General features: G+C 36.4%; 1 protein-coding gene across 1 annotated transcript; it reads left to right on the forward strand.

Moving 5' to 3' along the window:
* The first annotated feature begins 2,290 nt into the window (after positions 1–2,290).
* On the forward strand, positions 2,291–24,588 carry LOC137244731 (beta-mannosidase-like). The gene is made up of 13 exons (XM_067774162.1): positions 2,291–2,553; positions 8,993–9,136; positions 9,209–9,566; positions 9,615–9,770; positions 12,613–12,703; positions 14,877–15,054; positions 15,118–15,228; positions 15,303–15,477; positions 15,547–15,863; positions 15,942–16,360; positions 21,149–21,352; positions 21,406–21,588; positions 24,082–24,588. Exons 1-13 carry the CDS (start codon positions 2,418–2,420, stop codon positions 24,421–24,423), a joined length of 2,814 nt encoding a protein of 937 aa, XP_067630263.1. The 5' UTR covers positions 2,291–2,417; the 3' UTR covers positions 24,424–24,588.
* Positions 24,589–27,376: the final 2,788 nt, after the last annotated feature.

The following is a 27,376-nucleotide window of genomic DNA, read 5'->3' on the forward strand; positions in this document are numbered from 1 at the left end:
CGTTTAGTTTTCTTTCTAGACAGGTAAAAGTGGATATTTAATGTACTACAAAAGCTAAACAATCCAATTCAAGTCACCATCGAACAAAGATTGTCTTGTTTTCGATCGAGCAAGTTTTCTGTATGCATTCGAGTGTATGTGAAGAACTTAAAACGCGAGCTTCGCCGTATTTTTGAAGAAATACAATGAAATAATATTGTGCTATCCTGAAGAAAAAAATCTTTACTCTTCACTCGAGTTTGGTATTAGCCACAAACTCTAGTACTAACGGGTCTTTCACAGAATCCCCTAAAAGTAATGTTTCACTGTATTTTCGATAGTTATATATGCAGATAAATCGTGCTAAAGCATATTATTATTGTCTCAGATTACTATTGTGTTTTAATCCTGAAATATTTCCCATCCCGAAATACCACAATCGTGCTTTAAACAGGAACGGAATGGCAACGCTGCTAGCAAAACAACAAGCTTTATGAATCTTCAAAAGTCCCCAAATATGTCAAAAATGTTTGAGTTGAATGACCTTCTTTTTTTTTATACCATGGCCAGATTATAATCACTGGTTTACAGCCAAAATGCACCAGAGACGCCATTATGAAATTCCTATGTAAAATCACTCCTTGATTCTGATAATCAAGGTTATTTTTAATTCTATAGTAACGTTTTTGAGATATTTACGAATTACCGTTATTTCAAAAAAATAAAAAATTGGGTCCACTTAATCATATATATCTCAAAAACGAATTGAGCAATTCCAAAACGGTTTGAAGCTTTTAAAAGGCAATAAAATTGTCTATAATTATTTTTGCTAGCCCCTGCAGATTCAAAGATAACGAACAATCATTACCGATTTTTTAAATTTTTTTTGTAAAAATATAAAAAAATTTGTACTTTGCGAGGAAGGATCTCTTTATTTTTTTTTTTTTTTTTTCCAGATTTTTTGTTTTCTCTCTAAGCTCTGTTTTTTAAAAAACAAGCTTTCATTCAACAAATTCGATGGACTAATACAAACGTTATAAGCATTCAAATAAATATTCCCATTTAATACTTAAGTACCCTACTGGTACATATATTTATGTTGGTATTCGTATATCAGTTAGTTAGGTTTTGCAAATTTTTTTGTTTTCTCTCTAAGTTCTGTTTTATTATAAAAAAAATAAGCTTTCATTCAACAAAATCGATGGACTAATACAAAAGTTATAAGCATTCAAGCAAATATATCCATTTAATACTTAAGCACCCTACTGGTACATATTAATATTCGCTAACTCACTGATATACGAATACTAACTACCAGCAGGGTACTTAAGTATTAAATGGATATATTTACTGGAATGCTTATAACTTTTGTATTAGTTCATCGATTTTGTTGAATGAAAGCTTATTTTTTTTTGTAGTAAAACATCTTAGAGAGAAAATAAAAAATCTGCAAAAAAATAAAAAGTTTTCGAGATCCTTCCTCGCAAAGTACAAATTTTTTTATATTTTTACAAAAAAAATTAAAAAAATGCGTAATGACTGCTCGTTATCTTTGAATCTACAGGGCCCCGCAAAAAGTGTTTATAGCAAATTTTTTTACCTTTTAAAAACTTTAAACCGTTTTGGAATTGCTCAATTCGTTCTTGAGATATATATGATTAAGTGGACCCAATTAATTTTTTTTTTTTTTGAAATAACGGTAATTCATAAATATCTCAAAAACGTTACTATAGAATTTAAAAAAACCTTGATTTTCGGAATCAGGGGGTGATTTTACATAGGAATTTCATAATGGCGTCTCTGGTGCAGAAAAAAGTTGGAATTTGTGATCCAGTGTTATTAATTGATCATTGCCATACAAAAGTAGTTATATTTATTCAAAGCAAATAACCAGATAAAAGTGCATATTAGTTTACTAGACACCAATTTGTAATTAGTTTGTAGTGAGGTTCTTTTCTTGCTGGGTAAGCATTGCCTGAAGAATAAATAAATATTGTAAAATTCAGTGAGTCGGTAGTCGAAAATAACCACTACTCAGAATATAGGGCAGCGGTTTGCAGTCTGATAAGTTAATAATCTTAAGCCTGTGTATATATATAGGCATTCAATTACTTCATTTATGATATGTCAATTAAACTGATATGAACAAATATATTAACTACTACCATTAAGTGTATGTATATGCGAGTACGTTATAAATATTGGTAAGAAAGTGTTGATAGTATGGGCCAATATTTTCGAAACCCTCAATCAATTGATCAGTTAATATCGAAATTGCGGTGCGACAAGTCAAATGAGTTCTAAATAGCAATTAAAAAGTGAAATAAACAAAAATAAATTAAGAGATAAGAAATTGTTTATTACCTTTATTTTCTTGAACTATTCGATGCATTTTGTACAAAAGATTCATATAATATATTGATAGTGGTGTTGCAAAAATGTTGAGACTTTTAAAAGTGTTACCATACTTCGTTATCGCGTTCTTTGTTATAACCAACGTTCCTCAGATATGTTGCGATAAAGTGGCTGTGATGGAGTTGACTAACTTTTGGACTCTGACCAATCAAAATGGCTGTAAGTGAGAAAACAACTATCAAATAATCGTAAGCACTTGATGCGCAGAAAAGAGGAGCCCTCCAAAAATGTAGAAGTAAAAATTCCTTAATGTATTAAGGATGAGTTAATAATATGACCGAAATAATAAGAACTTAGTTTTGCAGTACATTAGACCATTTATGTAAAGTAAAATTAATAACTATCACAAAAAGCTCTAAAAGCTTCGTTCGCACTGATAATGACTTTGAGACCCGAAACCATAACCGCTATTTTGATTTTGAAAGAGAATAAAACCGAAACGGTAATTGAATCTACTCTCGCGCTCGATGGCTGTACTATCCCCCCAGCGGGTCAGGGGGCTTAGAAATTGATTCAAGGGGTTGCCAGCGCAATATATAGCTTCTCCAACCCAATTGGCAACCCCACCTACACGTGGCGAATCCTGTTTCATTGGACTCCTGGTGGATCTAGGGGGTGGGAGGGCGGTATGGCCTAGAAGGTCTCATGTGGTCATACCAAGTCGTTCCCGATATGGTCCGGCTAGGAGCTTTATGGTGCTTGTTACCGAAACGTACCCGAGCAAAGCACCATCAACATCCATAACACTCCCCAAGGCTTTCGGGGAGTGTACTTATCGCCACAACAACAACAACAACAGCGGCTGTACTATATGACATACAACACACTATTGTAGGGTGGCGAAGAACATTTAATTGAAAGCAACGAGACTCAAAGCCTGGGCAGCTTAACCGCAGATCATACGGCGTCATCAAATATTGAACAAACAGACTTACTTATACCATCCTGCGTTTCAATGGGGGTCGTAGAATTATAAAAGAGGTGGAAGAATTGCGCATGGGCGCTCAAATGGCGGACCAAGCGATACACGTACACACTAGAGATATACACCGCCGATTTTAGTTGATTTTCGCACGCCGCCACCGAATGTCAAAAATATCGGCGGCGCGGCGGCGGCGGCGGCATTCGTCGCGTTACTGTATTTTATACTCGTTTAAGGCTGTTTATGCCATTTATTGTTCATGTAGAAAATTGGTCGGATATGGTCGAAAGTGGTATCAATGGATGCGCACCAGTTATAAGAAACGAATTGCGAAAATTAACTCTTTCTAACTGTACAAAAGTTATTAAAAAAACAGGCGCTTTCGATGTCAGCTTAACGCGGACTTTGCATCGCCCAATTCACCAAGTTATTAAAACAAAAAACTAAAAGAATGGTTATATAATAAATTTATATGCTCACTTTGCATATTTGTTTTTTTTTTTTCAAAAAAATAATAATTAACAATGAAATAAAAAGACCCGAGGCGAACATGTTTTCAAATTGTGCTCAATTTGCTAATTACCCAAAAAAGGTGCCGATTTTTTTTTTTAAATTTACATTGCGATTGGCTGAAGGAATAAGCAAAATCAGTTATGCAAAATCCTTTAGTAGGTTCTAGGGGCATAAAAACTCCCTTGAAATGATTCTTACCTCATACTTAAGTTGAGGATATATGTACGTATGAGAAGGATTTGAAAAATCACTTGGTCTTACATTTAAACAACTGTTGTTTATTTGCGAAACTATACAATAGCGTCTGAAATGCTAATTTTTATTTTCACACTTCATCCTTCAACACCCAAGTCTCCTGGTTTAACATTTTCTAAAGTTGGCGGCCCTATCCAAAACTAGTCCTTGGAATGAATCACATTGTTTATAGCCTACCAACTAAGTTTAAATATAACCTACGCGTTACGGCTCCTTTTACAAATGTGAATAGGTAGGCACATATATTTACCAGGTGAGGCTTTGTCCTTCTCACGAACACTCAAAGTGGTGAGCAAAAGCTTTCCCAAGACAGTCGAACTAATGTGTGCTACTACCCTAACGTAGTGGACAGTCGAACTAGTCTGAAAACTGAAGCTACGCGGTCATCCATTCTAAAATATCGTTTTGATTTAACGAAGACTATTGAAATCAATGTTGTGAACACAAACGTCTGCAAACTTTGGTCAACATTTTAAAAATTGTATCCAGGATCCTTGTAAAATTTTAATTATGTAGATGCGCCGAGGATTATACGATTTTCTCCCATGAGTTACGCAAAGACATCCACTTAGACTGCTTATGATTTCAAGGGCGGCATCCTTAGCCGAATAGTCACTCCCTAACGTTTCAAGGTATTTCTCTGGTGTAGCTTGGGCAGCATAGCGCGACAAAAATATCCGTTAGAAACTCTTCGGAGCTACACCTAGAGCTTCTAGGAAAGTGACGTCGACGAAGGTACATATGAGTTCGAAGTCGCAGTCCTATAGCTTCTGTGCTGGCATATGGTGTGAGGGTTAGGAGGCGTCGTAGCGACTGGTGGTCGGGATTGCTACTGTTCGCATATCGGGAATTGTAGCTCTTAGTCATCGGGAATTTGTAGCTCGAAAAAGTGGATGCGCCGTGTGCCACGAGAGTTATGAGTATTAATAGACCAATAATAGCAACCGTAAGACGCCTTTGTGCGTGACCGCCAAGGAGCCACAAATGATTTAAAGAAATTGTGTTCGCGCGATTATTAGGAGTTAACCCAAGGTGAAACTTCGCTTTGCACGACATATACAGACAAAAGTGTGACCATTTTATGTATCTCTATTGCTTTTCAGCAGACACAGCAGTACCAATTCCAAAGACCGGGGTTAGGTTCGAAGCCTCCCTGAAGTAAGTGAACGAGGGACAATTCCTCTGCAAAGAGCTACTCCTGAAAATTTTTGAACGATCTGCGAGTTTTTGAGGCAATAACCCCGGATCTTTCCGAAATGGCCTAAACGTTGATTTCCTTAAATACATACAAATAAAACCTTTCCTAAGTATTATTTTTTTAAATAGAAAAATTAAGCTTTTTAAAAAAAGAACACCGGCGTACGCCGGCGCGCCGCTCACGCCACCGCCGCCGGTATATAATAGAGCCTACGCCGCCGCTGCCGATAAAGTGATCGGCTTAAACCTCTAGTACACACCGATGGCTCCAAATACATGGAAGCGGTAGGGTCTGCGGTAAACTATGCTGATCTGGAAATAAATGGATCCGGCATGCTTCTAGATAACAGCAGTAGATACACTGGAGCAAACCAGCAGCAGCCCCAACTTTTAAAGCAATAGTCTTGCATAGCTAAACTTATAAAAATTTGTTAGGGTGAAAGCAATCCGTAGTGAGAATCGCGGTAGGGAGAAACACACATCTAAATTGCGTTCCCGGGCATATTAGCATAGATGAAAATTATGAGCTAGCTATGTTTAACTGGTCGGTGCATGAGGACGTCACATAGACTAAATGAGTGCGTATTGTTTATTAGCTAGCTAGCTGTATAACAGACGTCCCAATAAGATTAGGCGGGATAAAAAGAAGACAAGAGTTGTTGTTGATAGACCAAGCTACAAAGTGCCGAAAAGCATTTCCAGATTTTGCGATCTTATACTAACAAAGCTTCCTTATTACTAAAAAGGAGGAATCAGTTGGCTGTTGGCTAGGAATTCTGACTGTTCACAGTCTTCTGGCTTCACATGCTTTTAAATTAAGTCTCTTCAGTCGTAAAGTTTGTCCTCTTGAAAAAATACTTCGTTGAATTAACCATACTGCGATCAATTTTACTGAATAACAAACCTTATTTGTTGATTTTACTTGCTTAATTTCTTTCAGTGTAAGAGTTTTCAGTTTGGCAATAGTCTTTGATAGGTTTATTCAGTTTGCAAACTTCGCTGAGCAAACTTCTAGCAATATTAGGAACACATTCAGTCTATGTGAGGTCCTCACGCACCGGCCAGTTCAGTATTTTCAATCTGATATACATATATTGGTTTGTTTATGTTGTTAACATCGCTTAATTTGTTGTTATTATTAATCATGGCACAGACAGCCAACAGATTAAAACGTTCAAGTATTTGGTTCTGATAAGATATTAAGCTCTACATCAGTGACTGATCCAGGGGGGTTCAGGAGGTCCGGCTATTATTATCCACTCAACGTTTGGGCCTTTACCTCAATTTTTTTTAATACATTTGCTTGGCGTGTTCATTCGGTTATCTGACAGTTCTTTGACATTTTAAAGTATTGGTTATGAATAAGAAAACAGCTAAACCGATTCTCATGAAATTTTGTGAGCATATTGAGTAGGTCTGAGAATCGGATCTTATATATTTTCTAAATGGTGAGGGTGGTCCATATTTTTTTAAGACATAATTGTTTTTTTTTTAAACAGCCTTCAAAAATACATACCACCTTTGTGAAGGGCGGAAGTAGGAATGTGAGTTGTAGAGGGACTGGGACTCGGAATATGGGATGGAGAAGAATAAAAATAATAAGAGATGAAAAAAGAAGGGAAGTAGAAAGAGATAGAATTAGACGAAAGTAGAGAGATAGGGATACATGGAGCGAGGCAGGGGGAAGGAAAGGTAGCTGGAGAAAAAAGAAGTGATGGTAAAGGCGGAGAGGTAGAAAGAGAGGAATAGAGGGATTAAGTAAAAGTTTGAGGTAAAAACTTATTAAAAGTTGTGCACCTAGACAAAAGCAGAACAACGTCTGCTGGATCTGCTAATATTTTTATGTAGGTTTTGATAAGTTTTTTGGCTGTGGCTAGACTAGTTACAGTATTAAACTACAACTTAATTTATTCTGAAATATATGTTTCTTCATTTTCTTATATGGACTTAACGCTTTTACAAAATCAGTATTATGAAAACGAACATTGGACCCCCTTCCCCCGAAAATATTTTCTGCATCCGTCCCTGCTCTATATACATATTTGCGGTGTGATTGGGCATCTCAATATTTGTTTTATTGTTTAAGCTTAGAACGCATTTGTTTCCGTCAAACTAATAATAAAAACAGCATTCAATTGTATGGGTTGAAACTTGAAATGTTTTCAAATAAGTGGTTTTTTGCAAGCGTTCGAACGCATTTTGTATTTTAAGTTTCAGGAAAATCAACAAGTAAGGGCGGGACTGTCTTCGACTTCATATCTTTCATGAATGGGGCTGAACAATAATCTTATCCCATTCGTAATATCCAAATAATCGGCTGTATAAGATAAGAAATATATAGTGAACAGATGTACATACCTAAGCGCTTTTTAAGATATATATAAAATAAAAAAATAGGTAGGTACTTTGTGTGAGGATGCAAAGTTTCACGTTTTTTGTGGTCTCCAGGTAAAAACTATGACCACGAATCACTTATTTAAACAATTTATGACGTAAGCGTAAGTATTTGATGGAATTTGATGCTTCTAGCCTTAAAAAATGTGGCAGAAATTACAGTTTATATGGGGGTATACACAATATATACCACCGATCTCTATGATTTTTCAGACAAAAATATATGCTATATACGTAAGCATTTTATAAAATTTGAAGCTTCTAGCTGATAAAATGGGGCAGAAGTTAGGAAAAGCTTTTAATCTGAACAATTGGATGTATGAGATATATAATATATATACCACTGATCTATACAATTTCTTCAGACAGCAATTAATGCTCTATACGTAAGCATTCGGTGAAATTTTAAGCCTCTAGCTGTTAAAAAAGGACAGTAATTACGAAAACCTTCTTATCTGAACAATCCGTTGTAGGGAAAATGCTATATATAGGACCGATCTCATCCATTTTTTAGACAATAATATGTGCAATATATGAAAGCATTTGGTGAAGTTTGAAGCTTCAATCTGATAAATTGAGGAAGATATGACAAAAATCCTCTTTTCTGAAAAATCGGTTATATGGGGGATATATAATATAGTGGTCCGATCTGGATGGTTCCGACAAATATCTAATCGGACAGCTAAATATAGCCGCTCACCAAATTTTATGAAAATATCTGAAAATTTGAGGGACTAGTTTGCATACAAACAGACAGACGGACGTGGCTAAATCAACTCGGCTCTTCATCCTGATAATTTCGGTATACTTAATGGTGGGTCTATCTATTTTCCTTTAAGGACTTACAATTTTGAGATTCGTGACGAAGTTAATATACCATTTCATTTTCATGAAAGGTATAAAAAGTAGAGCGACGCAAATTGGAAGAGAAACTCGAATGGACATCACGCCAATTATTTATTTATTCTGAAAAATTGCATTGCTACCATTTCACAGAAATCTATATCTATGTTTTTTAATATGGTTCATTGTTCTTGCTATTTAACGATGAATAATTTTTTTTCTTACAAAATTTTCAAGTAATTTAAAAAGAATTGAAAAAGCGTGTACTGATTATCATGTGCCAGTAAAATGGACTTGGTAATTGGTGTTTTCAATTACAGTGTTTTTGTGACAAATAATTTTTTGACTTAGAAATATATTGGTTATTTCTTTTCTATTTCTTAGTGGGAAGGTTTTTTGGCAATTGAAATTTTTATTTGGGTCGGCCGTTAATGAAAATCAATAAATAAATTATTATGTGAATTTTATTCGCAGCTATTAGCAAATCCGGTATAAAAATTCCTACAAGTGTTTACGCAGCACTAAGTGGTACTTACGGCGATGTTTTAAAATCAAAAAATGATGTTAATTTGCGTTGGATCGCCTTGGACAACTGGACTTTTACCAATAACTTCACTGGTAAATTTTATTACTTTTCATATCTACACATACCCACGATAAACAAAATATCTTATATGAATTTCTTTCCAGTCGATCCAGAATACTTCGCTTATGTAAATGCAGTCAACCTTACACTACATGGCATAGACACTGTGGCAACAGTACGTTTAAATGGCAGGGAAATTGGTTTCACGGACAACATGTTTAGATCTTATCGCTACGACGTACTACAACATCTTCGGCAGGAAAATGTGTTGGAAATAGAAATTATTTCACCAATTTGGGTAACCAAAAAGTTGGCTGACATACAAATGGAATTGGGTTTACAGTCACCGCCTGCATGTCCTTCAGCGGCATACAAAGGCGAATGTCATCGTAATATGTTGCGTAAAATGCAAATGAGCTTTGGAAGTGAAGTGGGACCAGCTGTGCCTTCGATGGGTATATGGTAGGTTAGTGAAATTTGATGAAATCGGGATTTATATTTTGTTTTTAGGAAGGTGGTCAGTTTGGAATACTATGAAGTTGCTATTTTGCGAAATGTCGATGTAGCTGTTGAGCAGAACAAAACACATTGGATAATGGATGTTGATGCATTCTTCAATACTGTTCTTACACATGACTTCTTCTGCAACATCAGCTGCTATGCTCCGTAAGTGACTAAACAATTGTTATATCTACAACGCGCGCCTTTGGTCTCTCATAGACATTTGATTCAAGGATCACCCTTTCATAACTACAATGTAAATTAGATGTAGAGTATGATTAGATACGTAATGCATATTCTGTTTGCACTAGAATTCCAGTAAAACAGTTAGAGATCATAGAATAAAACCAGTTATCAGATTTTCCTGCAAACACTAACTAAGTTCGCCCCCCACCTGCTAATTACAATGCAAAGGGGGTCCTGTCTTCTCTGCTGCTACGGCAGGTGTCGAAATTATTTTCGTCTCGTCCGAAGTGTTACCGTCCACTCGCACAGCATATAATATGAACCTTCCCGCTGGATATGTATGCTAGTGAATCAAAGGAAAATAAGACCTTGCGATGTTTACCTCAGAGGCCATGAGACTGAAAATGCGACATTTTTATTTTATCGATGGAAAAAGACTTTACTACCAAGTACTGTTCTTCACAGCTGTGAAATAGCATCTCATTAGGGGCTGTGTAGCGAAACCCTTTCCAGGGGCTGCTAACGAAAATTATAGCTTCTCCTACCCAATGGTCAACCTCAGATACCGTGTGGTCATATTAAATCGTTTTGGAGATGGTCGGGCTTTTACCTTAATGGTGCTTTGTTACCGGAACGTACCAGATCTATGTATATCCGCCAAAGGACGATCAACATCGATAACAATCGCTCAAACCTTCGGGGAATGTCTATCGGTGCAACAACAACGGCTCGCTGGGGTTAAGATCGTGGCGTATGTCGACGACGTGGTGATCTTGGTCTCTGGTCCTTTCCCCTCCGTAATGAGCGAAATAATGGAAAGGGCCTTTGCTAAACTCAGCAGGTGGGCACAGGGATGTGGCCTTAGGTTAAATCCCGACAAGACGGGCCTGCTTCTCTTCACGAGCAAGTACAAGCCACCTGCCTTCAGACTACCATTCTTAAACGGCCAGCAACTAAACCTGTCATCCAGTACCAAGTATCTGGGACTAACAATTGACTTCAAGTTGAATTGGAAAGTATGCATCGAAGAGCGGGTACGGAAGGCCTGCATCGCCTTCTATGCCTGCAAATCAATGTTTGGTAAGAAATGGGGACTCAAGCCAAGCATGGTACTTTGGATGTACGAGGCGGTGGTGTGACCGGTGCTTACCTATGGTTCCATTGTCTGATGGGAAGCTCTAAGTAAGAGCTACAATCTCACCAGCCTGGAAAAGGTCAAGCGCACTGCCCCACAGCTGCTTTAGACCCCATTTTGCACATGATTCCGATCGACTTGCATATACTTTGTACATCGTCACAAACCGCACTGAGACTCAGGGAGTCTGGGTGTTGGAAGGATACTCATTAAGGGCATAGTAGTATCCTAAAGAAACTTCCAGATGGTATATTTAGTACCGATACAGATTACTACCCTCGCAAACTGAAGTTTGAGTACGGTTGTAATACCGCCATTCTAAGCAGGAACGAGTGGAAGAGAAACCCGGGCATAAGGGTCGACGACATCCAAATCTACACTGACGGCTCCAAGATGGAATCGGGAGTGGGGGCCGGAGTCTTCTCTGAGTCCCTAGATTTGTCTGTATCATTCAGACTCCCATCGCACTGCAGCGTGTTTCAAGCAGAAATCCTCGCGATTTGGCAAGCCTGCAAATCACTGTAGGGCTTGTATGTAGCTGGTAAAGTTTGCATCCTGTCGGATAGTCAAGCAGCGATAAAAGCGCTTTCCGCGCCACACATTAACTCAAAATTAGTGTGGGCTTGTAAGCGACTCATATCCCAGTTATCCACCAATCTAGAACTACGCGTTATCTGGCTCCCGGGTCATACGAGGATAGAGGGTAACGAGAAGGCCGACGAGCTAGCACGCAGGAGCTCATCGGAGATGAACGAGGAAATAACTAGTGTCGAAGTAGACATACCCTTAGCAGTAGCCAAGGGAAATGTCCAAAGCTTCTACTTGAAGAAAGCACAAACAAAGTGGAATAACATCACCACCTGTGCAATATCAAAATCCATTTGGCCAAACTATGGTGGAAAGAGGACGAGAAGAACAAAGCCAGGGCTAACACACGCAAACTGATAGCAGTTTTCACCGGTCATTGGACAGTAGGTACGCATGCGGAAAAGATAGGCATTCCGTATAACGACTACTGCAGAAGCTGCAAAGATCCAAATGCCAAGGAGACAGTAGAACTCTTTATGTGTAAATGCCCGGCTCTAGCTAGAGCCCGGCTAAGGTTCCTTAGAACTCCGTTTCTAGAAGGCCTCAGAGGGTTATCTGTGACAGCAATCCTGAATATTCTTAATTTTATCAACAACTCTGGCTGGTTGTAATACATAGACCGTAACATTCTGTTGGTTTTTAGACGAGTTACATGGCATCAAACGGCTTTAAATAGCTACTTGGGCAACCAGGGTCGCAGCCATTTCACTTACCTACCTATCAGCTAACATTTACCCTGACGCCATCCTTCCACTTAGTAGGCGTCTCTCTGCCTTTCTGCGTTAGAACTTCTACTTTCGAATGTTTTTATGGCGTTTTCTTTTCTGAATATAATGCTACCCTGTAAGTCCTCTCTGCTCTCTTCCAATCATGTGTGTTCCTCTCACAAAATATTTCTATTTGAATAAGAAAGTGGACGCAATTACCTACGAAATCGGCTATTTCTTAGAGCTCTAGGTGACCTTGTTCAAAAGACAGAATTTGAGAGTAAAAATGAGGGCAAAATTTTTTGGAGAAAGAAAACACCATTAGTCAATACTTTTTGATATGTAGCAAAAATAGTTAAATTATTAATTTTATCTTTCATAATTTGTGTAGCGAATTGCTGGATGAATATCTTTATGCTGTTGGAGTAAAGAATATAAGTTATACATCTCTCAATGTAAACTTTAAAGTTCCAGTACCCAAGGTATGTTACTTTTATTAGAACCAAGAACTGTGTGATAAATGAGGCAACACTATATCATGTGATTTTTTAAATATGATGATGGAGAAAATAATTCTAACATATTATTGGACGTAAACTTAGCGCAGAAAGAAAAGTTCTTCGAAAGATTTACGGACCTCTACGCGTTGGCGTTGCCGAGTACCGAAGAAGATTTAATGACGAGCTGTACGAGCTTCACGCAGACATCAACATAGTCTAGCGAATTAAAACATAGTGGCTACGCTTGCTAGGCCATGTTATGCGAATGAGAGATGATGCTCCGGCCAAGAAAGTGTTTCTATCGGAATCCGCCTATGATGGAAGCAGAGGTAGAGGGCGGCCCCCACTCCGCTCGAAGGAGCAGTTGTAAAACAATTTAGACTCCCTTGGTGTGACCAATTGGCGCTAGTTGGCAGAGCAAAGAAGCAACTGGCGCGCCTTGTTGGACGACCAAAACTGTTTAAACGGTAAAGCGTCAATTAAGTAAGAAAGTTAAGTAAATTTAGCGCATAGAGTATAAAAATAGGTCTGATCATTAAACAGGAAGTAAATGCGCTTCCGCTTTGGTCGCCATCTCACCTTTGACTGTTGCAAATGTTCCTATTTTGAAGCCAGCGCTGACACAGTAAATTTTCAGCATCTGATGAAATTTCTTTAGATAAAGGCGATAAAAATATTCTTTCGAAGGTTTTTGTACTTCGTTCCCAATCCAATCCCGAGCATATAGCAAAATTGATTGATAAGCGGTTAATATTGTCACATAAAATTCTTGCCCATGGAAAGTTTTAGCGAGAAGCCTCAGATTATCTGGTGATGACTACAAAAAAACATTTAAAAAATTACCATTTAAAAGAACCACGGATTAAAGCATGTATGGCGCATATCCGGCATCTTTATGGAGAAGATACCGATGCCCGGCTATTGCTGCTGGTTGACGTCTCGGTGAAGGTAAATGCTGACAAAACTGCTGGGGCGAGGCAGAAGTATAGTAGAGCATTGCGAAGTCCACTACAATGGTTATGTGGATAGAAACGTAATAATGAGCCAAGTGGTTGGCTTTGTGGTGGGAAAGAGACCTTGCTATCAAGGGTTTATCAATGTGACGTTCATTTGCGAATACACACCTACATATATATGAAGCGTGAACTAAAATACATACGCCGACTATCCCCGCCATTATGTCAAAATCATTCTTTGCGACTACGGCTTTAGAGTGGGCAAGGAAGACGACTTTGGTTCCATAGACGGAAAATTCAGCTACCATTTTATAGCAGCGCTGGCCCGAAAAATTGCGGAGATTATGTGTAAGTCTCACTTTATCACACTTACAAAGTTGCTCATATCCCTAAAGAGAGAACGGAATTACTATATAATTTAATTCCTGATACGGATGGTTTTCCGTTTCGCCGTCAAACAAATTCTGGTAACACTATGGACATATTCTGTCTTTTAGCCTACCCGTTACGGTAACGGCGAATATCGACTGAATTGTGTTGATAGTGCACCCAATAAAATCACAAAAATTTGCCGGCTTGTGAGGACCTCACATAGACTGAAAGAGTCAATAGTGTTGAAGATTTCGCTGGCCAGATCATTTTATGCGAACAAACTAAGATGCTCTGGATAATAAAATATTCCCATCGATGTCCGTGTTTTGAGGCAAGCGAATGTAGAACATTCACTGAGCTGAGACCCAGAGGTGAAGGAATACTGGATCTCCCTTGGTGCTCCTAATTGGCGTCAACTATCGTGAGGCAGAGGCAGCTGGCGTAACTTATTAATGGTCTAGGCAGTTAAACGGCAATTAGTGATGATAATGGTTGAAAGGTCATAGAAGCATAGGTAGGTCAGTTACGCATAGTGTTGCAGATGATGCCATCCCGAGACTCCCTCTTGTTAATCAGCTTCGAAACGGTGATGTCATTTGTTGAGTTGTAACAGAAGCTTGACAGCTTCCTTTTTTAACGTATACTCAAACTTTGCTTTCGAGAATTTTATAATCCGCTTAATACTTTGACCTTCCAATGATCCGTTCACCGACTAAATTTGTGAAGCTTGGAATTGGCAAAGAGACTGATTTATCGCACAGCTCTTAAATATTTGAGGATAAGTAAATTACTTAATTACGTGAAACAATTTTCTTTTGCTTTTTTAGGAGTCAGTGGAGCTTTGGTGGCCAAATGGTTATGGCAGTCCAATTCTTTATCCAATAATCGTCAGGGCGACGTGCTGGGCGGATACAGAAACACCGAAATTGCGCGCAAAAACACTTTCTCAAATAATAGTGAAAATTGGCTTTCGAACTATTGAACTAATAGAAGAGCTTCAAGAAGGTGAGATTGAAAGTGTTATAGTAAACAAGATTTGTCGTATGTAAGAAAGTCATTTCATCTTAGGACAGGGACGCACATTTTACTTCAAAGTAAATGGCGTACCCATTTTTATAAAAGGAGCCGTCTACTTACCTGCTCACATTTTACCTGAAGACTATTCAAACACCGATGCTGGTGGGTGTGAAAATAAACTTTACTTTAAACTGCAATATATTCCAATAACAGCATCTCCGATTTACAAACTTAAGTCGAATACATCATGAACTCGGCTTACGAAGCAAATATGAATATGATACGTGTCTGGGGTGGTGGACTTTATGAATCTAAAGATTTTTATAACTTCGCAGATCGCATTGGGTTATTGATATGGCAGGATATGACCTTCACAAACTCTGCGTACCCTGCATCAAATGCTTTTACGGAGTAAGAATGTGGAAAGCAGAATAAAATTGCAGCCGAGTTTATTTTTTAACTAACTCTTTGCCTTTATAGATCGGTTCGCACTGAAACTGCACAGAATGCCAAACAATTGGCCTCTCATCCATCTTTCGTTTTTATGGTCACAAATGATGAGGTTGAGCATTATTTGATGCAAAACAAACTCAGTTTTACCAACCAGGGGATATTCGAACGTTTGGAAAATGAGTACAACCAACTATTCCAGCGCACTATTAAATCTGAGCTAAATATTATCTCGCGTCCAAACTTCAATCCGCGCCCTGGCCCAATGATATCAACACCATCGAAGGGTATTGAAGAAAATAAAATGGACTTACCACTGGATTCACAAAGTGTAAACTATGGCGATGGTACAGCAAGATACATACATATTTCTAATACTAGATTAAATGCTTTTAAACTTCATTAACCTCATACATATATTTTAGTGCATTTCTGTGCAGAATACCTCGATGGCTTTGACCCTGATATATATCCTCGTGCTCGCTTCATAAGTAAATATGGCTTTCAAAGTTTACCCGCCATGTCATCTTGGAATGCTTCGATGAATATAAATGAGAGCATTGCAGAATTAATTAAACATCGGCAACACAATTCGGAAGGTATGAAGCCAATGTTGCAACTGATAGAACGTCATTTTCCTTTTAAATCCTCGCGATGGGAGCACGATATTGAAACATTGATCTACTTCAGTCAATTAACACAGGCGTTGGCCGCTAAAACAGCAACGGAGCTTTTTCGTAGCCAGCGAGTAAATTATCGTACAATGGGTGTTATATATTGGCATTTGAATGATGTTTGGGTAGCGCCTACTTGGTCCATGATCGACTATTATGGCAATTATAAGGTTAGTATAAGAGTAGTGTATGCCTACTTTGAAAGCAGGTTCTCTCCGCGTAAAGTTACTAAAATTTTCAGCAATTTATTGGTAGAGGTCGAACTTATAACGTTAGATTTACTTTAGCATCAGTCTTGAGTACTTCTCATTAAACCAGACCTCGAATGAAATATTTGAACAAATACTTCATCACCTGTTAACAGGGGTTGGGTTCCGTCAAGGTCATTTACATTTTCTGCTATATGAAATGAAAATGTTCAATTTTCTTTAAATTAAAGGAGCATTTTTCTGTTGATTTTTCGATGGAGGGACGGTGGTGACAATTGATGTAAATTGGTACTATTTTTATAATTATAAGCTTTTATTTAGTTTCACTTTTGTTGTCTGTAATGGAATCTTGCAAGTTAAATTTGATACACTTCCCGGTCTCCGATTGAGCTGAAATTTTGCACACATGTATAACTCCGATGACAATGCAATATTAATTTGTTAGAATTCGATAAATTAATCGATAACACAGTTATCGGTAAAGATTTGTATTTACTTTGGCATAACAGCCTAAGTCCCATACAAACCCGCCGGTACCTATCCGTGGATTGTGATATTTGGACGTGGTGAATCACGCGTGTCACGCGTAGTGAATCTCAACGCTTACGAAAAGCGGAGACACAACCCTCTGTTGTATTTCTGTGTATAACCAACATAGCTGAATTTTTAAGGCTGTTTAACTCTGTAATCTTTTCTGTAATTTATTTTGCTTTTGGAAAAATTACCTATTTGAAAAAAGCTGGCTGAAAAATATTGGCATAACAGCTTAAGTTAAATCAAGAATGGAAAATTTGAGCCGATGTGGCAATTTCGCGCGTCCGTTGAACGAAATATTGACAATCTGCTGATCATCGCTAGGAAATTAGCGACATTCCATCAACTAAGCAGCACTTTAGCAATACTACTGTTATTATTTGGCCGCTTAAACACACATATATTAATTGTGCATTAAATCTAAAATATACAAATACACCATAATAATTTACACGGCCAAAGCCATAATAATTTACATGGGTCATCAATTCTTTCTCTGATTCAAAATCTGAACTACCAGCGCTACCGTCAACAGCTCAGTGTCATCATTGCCAGTAGCGCCAATAACACCAAACTCGTGCCTGACACACAAAAGTCGTTTCACTCAATAGCGCAAGTAAAATGTACTACGCACTCACTACTAAGTAGCGTCAAAATTCGCTTGGAGTCATTTCGTCAATGAGCTACCATTGAGCTGGCACCGCATTGGCGCTGGCGCCATGCAATTTACATCACTAAAATTGCGCGAATGCCCAGGCTCATGACTTCAATACTTATATTTACTATGCTTTAAACTTTGAATACACCTCTGAAGTTGCTGCGCATAAAATGTGTACTAATAAATTCCAATCCGCATTATACGCAGATGTAACTGAAATATGTGTTTTTGTTTCACCTCCTTTACTTATATTTAAAGCTTTTCTAAGAACAAGCTTCTATTACTTGTTAATAAAACGAACTAAAAAGTAAAAAATAAAATTAAAGAAAAAAAACTTTTTTAAAAATAAGCTTTTATTATTTTGGTTAATAAAATTAACTAAAAAGTGAACAATAAATTGACTCTAAAGAAATATAACACTTTATAAGTTCATTGTAAGATTAAACGATAATTAGTCTTTTTGGTCTGCGGCAAAAAAATTCCATATTGTATTTTTAACATTAAAACATTAAAACTTTACACCTAAATTATTAAATCTTACAGTTTATATCACAGTCCTAATTGTTCTAATAAAAGCGTGTTACATTGCGATAGCAAGAAAATGAGATCCTAAATGTTCTTAATTATACCATCAAAATTTAACACGTTTTTTATTAGAACAATTAGGACTGTGATATAAACTGTAAGATTTAATAATTTAGGTGTAAAGTTTTAATGTTAAAAATATATAATTATGTACAATATAGAATTTTTTTGTCGCAGACGAAAAAGCCTAATTATCGTTTAATCTTACAATGAACTTATAAAGTGTTATATTTCTTTAGAGTCAATTTATTGTTTACTTTTTAGTTAATTTTATTAACCAAAATAATAAAAGCTTATTTTTAAAAAAGTTTTTTTTCTTTAATTTTATTAGTAACTTCTTACCAAATTTCATTTGAAGGCAAACCAGTCTCGGCATTATATTATGTATCGTAATAGTCTATCTAGCCAATCTACTTATTGAGCAATATGCCAAGATTTAGACATACATGTCAATCTTTAGTGTATCCTCTGCCATCGACGATTGGGATTTTTCATATGTGGTCGCTAACAGATTTCGAGAAGGGAAAGGGAGAAGGTTGTGAAAATGATTGGTATATCATTTGACAGACAAAAGCAAATGCTAGGTATAATATATGCAGATGGAAACATAAAGGGTAAAAACAAGGGCTAATTTTCTGAGGGGCAGCCCCAGAAGTAAGTTCTACCTTGACTTCTGCTGTTTTCCTTCCCAGCCATTTTTCAATGGAATTGATACACTGTGGGTCTTTCAGTCAATACCTTACTATTGAAGCTGGATTAAATAGCAACTGGAAATATATCTTCAGGCTCTAGGCCGAAACAAGTGAAAGCTGAAATGGTTTCATTCATCAGTGTAGATGTATTAATTTATCCTTTATATTTAGGTATGTATGTATAAAATATGTTATTTAATTATGTTCTACGCCTTAAAATATGTATATTTTATTTGACAAAATTTTTAAATCGAATGAACATTTTTGATAATACAAAAATTAAAATAACATTATTGAATAAACTAATTAAATTACAAAGTATATAAAGTTAAAGTAAAAATTTCAATATATTAAAGGGAACCCTGCAATCAGGCGCTACAAAATACAATTTTTCAAAACACCGCAATAAACAGAAGTAAAATGCGTGGTTTTAGACAGTAAACTGAGTATAAAGGACTTATTAAAAAAGCCTGTAACAGCCCTACACACTCTTAACGGGGAGTTTGAAGCCGCTCACTATGTAGTGGTTGTGCCCCGCGCTATGTAGACCAATTTGTTCTATAGCCGGTACTCGAAATAAAATTGTTCCTATAGACCTGTCTGGTAAGCTCTAGGCGAGTTGCCATGCTGTTAAACAGAAAGCTATCCTGTCCTGGTGCGATATGATATTTGATCTTACCAGCATTCTTTGAACAATCCCCGAATTCAATAAGAATCTCAAAGCTATACGAATCGCTACTCTAGACGCAGAATCCACAGCAATATTCACGGATTGCTGCAAACTTAAGAAAGCTGCGCGAAGACTACTAACTAAGAATCCCATGTGAGCCGCAATTTCCTTCGCCAGTCAAGCATAGATCAAATCTTTTTATGCGGGTTTGGTGAATACACGAAAGTCCCAAAATAAGACTGTTATTAAGCTATAGGAATGCTAATATAGAAATTTCTTCCGTATATGCTCTGCCCAGGATACATATGGACTAGTGTAGCTCTGCAGAAATCGAAGGCATCCTATTAATTATTTTTAAATTTTTATAAAGAAATATAAATTAAATAGAAAAACTTCTCAACTTCTTATAAGAGCATTAGTTTATTCAGTGGTAAATTAATGGCTAAGATGACCTTAGTATGACCCATAACTTTGCAAACACTATAATCTAGCGTAATACATTTAGTTATGTGAACACCCAAATTTTTGGGATTGCTGATCCAGTAAAAGTAGATCATAAGAGATGCCAGATCACTTGTATGTCTTTCAGGCTTAAGTGGTAGTAGTGGACACTGGCGATATATATTGTAACGAATTTAGTGTAATTCCGCTTATTTGCAACCTTCTATTAACGTTGGAATCACTAAACTGTTGAATAAATAACTCCACTATTCAATAATGCAAAATGGCCTTTATTCAAGTGTTGATACTACCGACTGTTTTGGTTTTAATTATAAATTTCTATATTCGGGTTTTCAGTCGAAATAATTAGAAAAACGCCTTTATTCAAGTACTTCACAATAACGCTACTATTTCTCGACAGAGAGCGTGCTTAAATCAAACTGAAACTGATTGCTCAGATTGCGCTCTTTTGTACTCTTCGTTTTCCTCGTTCCATACTTCTAGGCGTTTCTGGAATTTACTTAGTTACCAGCTATAAAATTATAACTACAGATGCACGTGTATAGCTTCTCATATGCGCGTGTATATGTGAGTGATACTTGCACAAATATTTGCCTACTTTTGGGAGTATCTCAGATATAAGCATGTGTTTGTGCGTTGCTCTCCGCTGCTTGTATGGACATATGTGTAGACATAATGATTAATTTGGTTATGTGCATGCAAGTCACTGCTCAGTATCGGCTTAGAGATGATAGTATCCCTTAGTGTCTAGGTATGGCCTAGAAGGTCGCATGTGGTCATAACAAATCGTTCCCGAGATGGTCGGGCTTAGTACCGGAACGTACCGGATCTGCATCCGGCGAAGGACCATCAAAATCGATAACGCTCCCCAAGGACTTCGGGGAGTGTCCTTATCGCTACAACAACAACAACAACAACGGATCAACCAGCTCAACATAACTTAACCATTTTGGAAATGTCATTAGCATCAAAAAATGCAGTTTGTGATATAACTCAATAGTTCTTAGAGGAAAGCTTTTTAAGAATTTAAAGATTAAGAATCAGTAAGTTTATAAATTTTTTTTTGCGGGTTCGTTAACTCTCACAAAAAACCATATACCACCCAAAAAAGTTCAGGGCCAATCTCTATTTCTCATTTTTTATTACAGCTACTTTACTACTGGTCCAAACAATTCTTCACATCGCATTCAATAATTGCCTTATATGATGCTAACAACAAACGAATCAATATAACACTTTTGAGAGATGCGGTCGACATATTTCCGGATGCGCGCAAATACACGGAAGTAATAAAGATTTACTACTGGAACAAGTTACTAGAGCAGAAAAGATTTACACGCGATGAGATTTTGGTGAGTAGCAAAGTAAGCATCTATTTTCAAATTTTAAACTCTTATGTTGTTAGGAAACGAATTCTGCAGTACAACGTTCTGTTCCAATTAACGAAATAATCTCCACACCATTTACGGTTAATAATAGTTTTATGGAACTTGAATTGCGCAATTCTCAAAACGAAATCGTGGCTGCAACATTTTTCCTTGCTTCGAACCTGAGGCATATTGAAGGCATACTCGATCCAAAAATAACCGTAAGTGACCCTTTAATGCCGAAAAATATAGTTTATAATAATCATTATAGTTTTCACCCACACACATAGTAGCTTCAGAAAGTTCCATGAGGACTTGATCGCGTTCGGTAAATACCAAGGGTACATAAAATGTTTAACGATTACCTCTTATGTCGAGAGTTCTTCATACATAAATATATGATCCAATAAAATCCGACAGGAGAAGTCAATATTACAATATGGAGTCGCTTTTGACAAAACTCGCTTTCATAACTTAAATTGTTGCTTTCTAATTTCTTTTGCAATAGTTATTCTTTACAGTACATTTAAAAAATACTCCATTCTAGCCATTCTGAAATATGAAAGAAGGTAAAAGTTATTTTCTTTTTGTATATAAAATAAGGCTCGCGGGCATTGCTTCCATTTTCAGGCGTTACTTCCGCGGCCATTATTTCATTTCACCAGAACAATGGGGCTCCTAAGCGGAAATGACAAAATTTTAGTCAACAGAACTGAATGGCTGGATTTTTAGAGTATCACGATGGTCACAACTAAGGAACATGGAGACAGACCGTTAAGGGACAGACCCCAGCGCGTTAGGGGGTCAGAATATACCCGGGGTAGGTATGCCAGATTCAAGGGGCTGTGTAGCGCAACCCTTCAGGTTTCCAGCGCAATATACAGCTTCTCCAAACCCAATTGTCAACCTCACCTATCCGCGGTGAATCCTGTTTCACTAACAGACGAGGCTCTGGCGACCCCAAGCTCCTCATGGAACTTGGGGGTGGGGAGGGAGGGATGGCCTGAAGGTTTAATATGGCCATTTAATCGTTCCCGAGATGGTCGGGCTAGCACCTAAATGGTGCTGTGTTACCGGAGCGTACCGGATCTGTATCCGGCAAAGGACCATCACATCGATAACACTCCCCAAAGCCTTCGAGGAGCAACCTTATCGCTACAACAACAACAGCAACAGACCGTTAATGTCAATGAAATCACTGATGGCTGCGGATGAGTAGCTGGAAAGCTTGTAATACCGTAACTGGGCATTGAAGGTCCCAAGATCCAACCTTTACCTATGCTAACTAAGCGTGAAGTGGTAACCTCATTGAGCAGAATGAGGTGAATTGTGTAAAAATATATACCAGTAGAGGTTTTACAGTAACGATGCTTCAAAAATCAGAGCTTATAGCTTTATTTGATGGCAAAAAAGTCTTTGGCTTATCAGATCTTTATTCTAAACAGTTCTGGAAATATTTAGAACAACACGAAATACTTCCACCCTTACATTAAACCCGACAGACGTTGTTATGATTTTCTTTATTTATCCACCTGTCTCACACTCTTCTTCCTCTCTTATTATTTCTCCCCTCTGCGTTTTCTAGTTTACCTTAATCTGCCCACTCAAATTTCCTATCCCTTTCATTCTTCCGTAAATCTGCCCTCTTCACCTATTACTCTTCCTTCTCTTTCTCTAATTTAAGTATACTTCTCGCTGAATCGTGCACAAGTGATTCGTACGATCATCGCGCTCTCACTAATACAGCCACAGTTTCAATTTTGGTTATCCCTGCTCTTGTTCTCTTTGTTTTTATACGCAGCTGAGCATAGCTCACAGAGTATATTAATTTTGTTCGCATAACGGTACCCCGTAACGGCATAAACATATCGGGATAGATATAGACTTCTATATATCAAAATTATCTGGGCGAAAAGAAATTCATATAGCCATGTCTATAACCACGCCCACTTTGTCGATATCGAAAATTTCGAAACACCGAATTGCGATAATTCATTACCAAAGCCGGATAAAGCGATGAAACTTGGTAGGTGGGTTGATCTTATGACGCAGAATAGAAAACCAGTAAAATTTTGGACAATGGGAGTGGCACCGCCCATTTTTAAAAGAAGGTAATTTAAAAGCTTTGCAAGCTGTAATTTTGAAGCTGAATATGTAATGTTCGGTTCCCCGAACTTAGCCGTCCGTACTTGTTCCGACTTCCCTTCGGCTTCCTCTACTTTTCCTTCCCATTTTCTCTTCGTTTTTCTTTTATTTTCTTATTTCCAATGTGGAGATATATCGAGTTTGGAAATTTTTCGGCATATTCTATTACTAAAGTAGTAAATAAGTGGCTACACACAATTTTCCCTTCCTACTACATTAAATTTCATGACGGAATTATCAGGGCCGCCAAATGTTTGTTGTACTATTGACTTAATCTGTCTGGTTTTATTGCGTCATGCATAAATGTCAAGATGTTAGAACAAAATATTTTTTTTTTGGAAATTCAATTTAATATTTTTGAAGTAAACACTTGTTAATTTTAAGGAAACATATTTTTTACTGCAATATCCCTGGGGCCCATTTCACAAAACTTACAAGTCTTGTATTACAAGAAAACATCTTCTGAAGAGCAAAATTTGTCAGAACAAATTCATTCATATTATAAAACTTGTATTTTTGAATAAAGGGCCCCTGCACGTATTTTCAACCACTACCTACATATATTTTAGGCTGAAATCTCATGGAAATATTGCAATGAGGGAAATATCTCACCGAAACGCATTGTAGCTTACAGTTTGACAGTTCACATCAGCTCTCCAGCGCTCTTTGTATTTATACAAATTGTTCATCCCAAAATAAAAAGATATAAATTATCGCAAAACGGTTTTATACAAACGGTACCAGTTAAGATCGTACATTTGGAAATTGAGCATAGCTCACAATGCATGGTAATTGAAAATGAAAATATAAAAGTGTATACACTGAACAAATATATATTAGCGAACTCTGATCTGACATTAAATAACAAAAGGCGGAAAAAGCGGAGCGATCGCAGCAGAATGGACTTATGAGAACGTTCAAAATTTATAACGAAAAGAGCTGAGTGTGCTCGATTAATTAATTGCGTCTGTTTATTCTAAAGTATACTTAATTTTAATATGTCGTACCTATTTTGTACATATTATATTTAGAATTGTCATAGATAAGTTGATGAATGTAAAATTAGTGTAACTGGGTTATTATTATAATAAATTATGTACAACAAATTTTTCCAAAGTTGGTTATTTATATATATCGACAGTTAGGTTAGGTTGAACTCACCGGTATATAAAGACCTCACATAGACTGAATGTGTCAATGGGGTTACCAAAATTTCTTTGAGGACCAAGAAGAAAAATCCAAATTAATTACCAGGACTTATGTTATAGAATAACTCCGTCATCTTGACAAATACTAGAAGTTTTCTAGGATCTAGTCTAATTGTTGCTTCGAGATCAGGCTTTTAAAACATTGAATAATAGAACATTTTTGATAAAATAAAGACAATTTTCGTTACCAGTTAGCCGTACTTCAGTGCATATTTGAAACTAGGTTTAATCCAAGTTTTTATCATGGTTAGTTGTTTTTATATTTTTCTGAAAATTTTTGTTATTTTTATTATATGGGGAAATCCGCCAAACTGGTTTTTTTGAGAAAAAAAATTTTTTTTTGAAACATGGTATCACGCAAATATCATTTTGTTGGGAACATTGAGGGGTAAATTGGAGCTACAGTGCATCGCCGTTACTCGTCTTACATAATGCCTCAAAAAGATATAGTCAAAAGATCGAGCAAAATATATATAAATTCAGTTCGCAATGTTAAATATACATTTATTTCAACACTTCTGTACCGATTATATCGAAATTTTAACAAAATATGGAGATATATGCAGCTGTTAGCTTTGTAAAATTTTTTTGATACACGAGACCAGGTTTTGTAGATATCGGTAAAAATATAAAACCGAATAACCGCCAAATATTTTTTGCTGCAAAGTTTACAACACATTTATTTTAACTCCTTTCTACCGATTCTTTTGAAACTTTAAAAACATATAGATATGTGGACGAAGTATGTTTAGGTAAAAAAGTTTTAATACCCGAGGTCCGGTTTTGGAGATATTGATAAAAATATAAACCCGGAAAACCCTAAATTTTTTTTGCTTATTTGAACACTTCTTAACCGATTGTGTTGAAATTTTATCAGGATGTACATACCTATGTGGGGTATATTTGGTAAAATTTTGTTGATACCTGAAACCCGGTTTTAGAGATATCGGCAAAAATATGAAAGCGGGTAACCGTCAAATATTTCATACCCGTTTGTTAATTTTTTCTCTACACCACAGTAGTATACCATCAATTGCCTCATCTTGGAATATTCACGCAAGGAAAGTTATTGATGTTTGTACATGAGGCAAATATACGAAATTTCCGACAAAAATTGGCAATCGATAAAAAGTGTTGAAAAAATTTTTATTTATTTTTTTTTAATTTTTGTTCCAAATTTGTGTTTCTTTTCATTTACTTTTAAATAAAACCTGGTTAAAAAAAAATTTTTTTTTGAAACATGGTATCACGCAAATATCATTTTGTTGGGAACATTGAGGGGTAAATTGGAGCTACAGTGCATCGCCGTTACTCGTCTTACATAATGCCTCAAAAAGATATAGTCAAAAGATCGAGCAAAATATATATAAATTCAGTTCGCAATGTTAAATATACATTTATTTCAACACTTCTGTACCGATTATATCGAAATTTTAACAAAATATGGAGATATATGCAGCTGTTAGCTTTGTAAAATTTTTTTGATACACGAGACCAGGTTTTGTAGATATCGGTAAAAATATAAAACCGAATAACCGCCAAATATTTTTTGCTGCAAAGTTTACAACACATTTATTTTAACTCCTTTCTACCGATTCTTTTGAAACTTTAAAAACATATAGATATGTGGACGAAGTATGTTTAGGTAAAAAAGTTTTAATACCCGAGGTCCGGTTTTGGAGATATTGATAAAAATATAAACCCGGAAAACCCTAAATTTTTTTTGCTTATTTGAACACTTCTTAACCGATTGTGTTGAAATTTTATCAGGATGTACATACCTATGTGGGGTATATTTGGTAAAATTTTGTTGATACCTGAAACCCGGTTTTAGAGATATCGGCAAAAATATGAAAGCGGGTAACCGTCAAATATTTCATACCCGTTTGTTAATTTTTTCTCTACACCACAGTAGTATACCATCAATTGCCTCATCTTGGAATATTCACGCAAGGAAAGTTATTGATGTTTGTACATGAGGCAAATATACGAAATTTCCGACAAAAATTGGCAATCGATAAAAAGTGTTGAAAAAATTTTTATTTATTTTTTTTTAATTTTTGTTCCAAATTTGTGTTTCTTTTCATTTACTTTTAAATAAAACCTGGTTAAAAAAAAATTTTTTTTTGAAACATGGTATCACGCAAATATCATTTTGTTGGGAACATTGAGGGGTAAATTGGAGCTACAGTGCATCGCCGTTACTCGTCTTACATAATGCCTCAAAAAGATATAGTCAAAAGATCGAGAAAAATATATATAAATTCAGTTCGCAATGTTAAATATACATTTATTTCAACACTTCTGTACCGATTATATCGAAATTTTAACAAAATATGGAGATATATGCAGCTGTTAGCTTTGTAAAATTTTTTTGATACACGAGACCAGGTTTTGTAGATATCGGTAAAAATATAAAACCGAATAACCGCCAAATATTTTTTGCTGCAAAGTTTACAACACATTTATTTTAACTCCTTTCTACCGATTCTTTTGAAACTTTAAAAACATATAGATATGTGGACGAAGTATGTTTAGGTAAAAAAGTTTTAATACCCGAGGTCCGGTTTTGGAGATATTGATAAAAATATAAACCCGGAAAACCCTAAATTTTTTTTGCTTATTTGAACACTTCTTAACCGATTGTGTTGAAATT

Source organism: Eurosta solidaginis, chromosome 1 (genome assembly GCF_040869045.1).
Source record: "Eurosta solidaginis isolate ZX-2024a chromosome 1, ASM4086904v1, whole genome shotgun sequence".
Lineage (NCBI taxonomy): Eukaryota > Metazoa > Arthropoda > Insecta > Diptera > Tephritidae > Eurosta > Eurosta solidaginis.

Coding starts and splice junctions, on each gene's coding strand:
- LOC137244731 (XM_067774162.1), top strand. CDS start 2,418: ATGTTGAGACTTTTAAAAGTGTTACCATACTTCGTTATCGCGTTCTTT. Junction 15,478..15,546: donor GCATCAAATGCTTTTACGGA/GTAAGAATGTGG, acceptor TTGCCTTTATAG/ATCGGTTCGCACTGAAACTG. Junction 15,864..15,941: donor AAGTGTAAACTATGGCGATG/GTACAGCAAGAT, acceptor CATATATTTTAG/TGCATTTCTGTGCAGAATAC.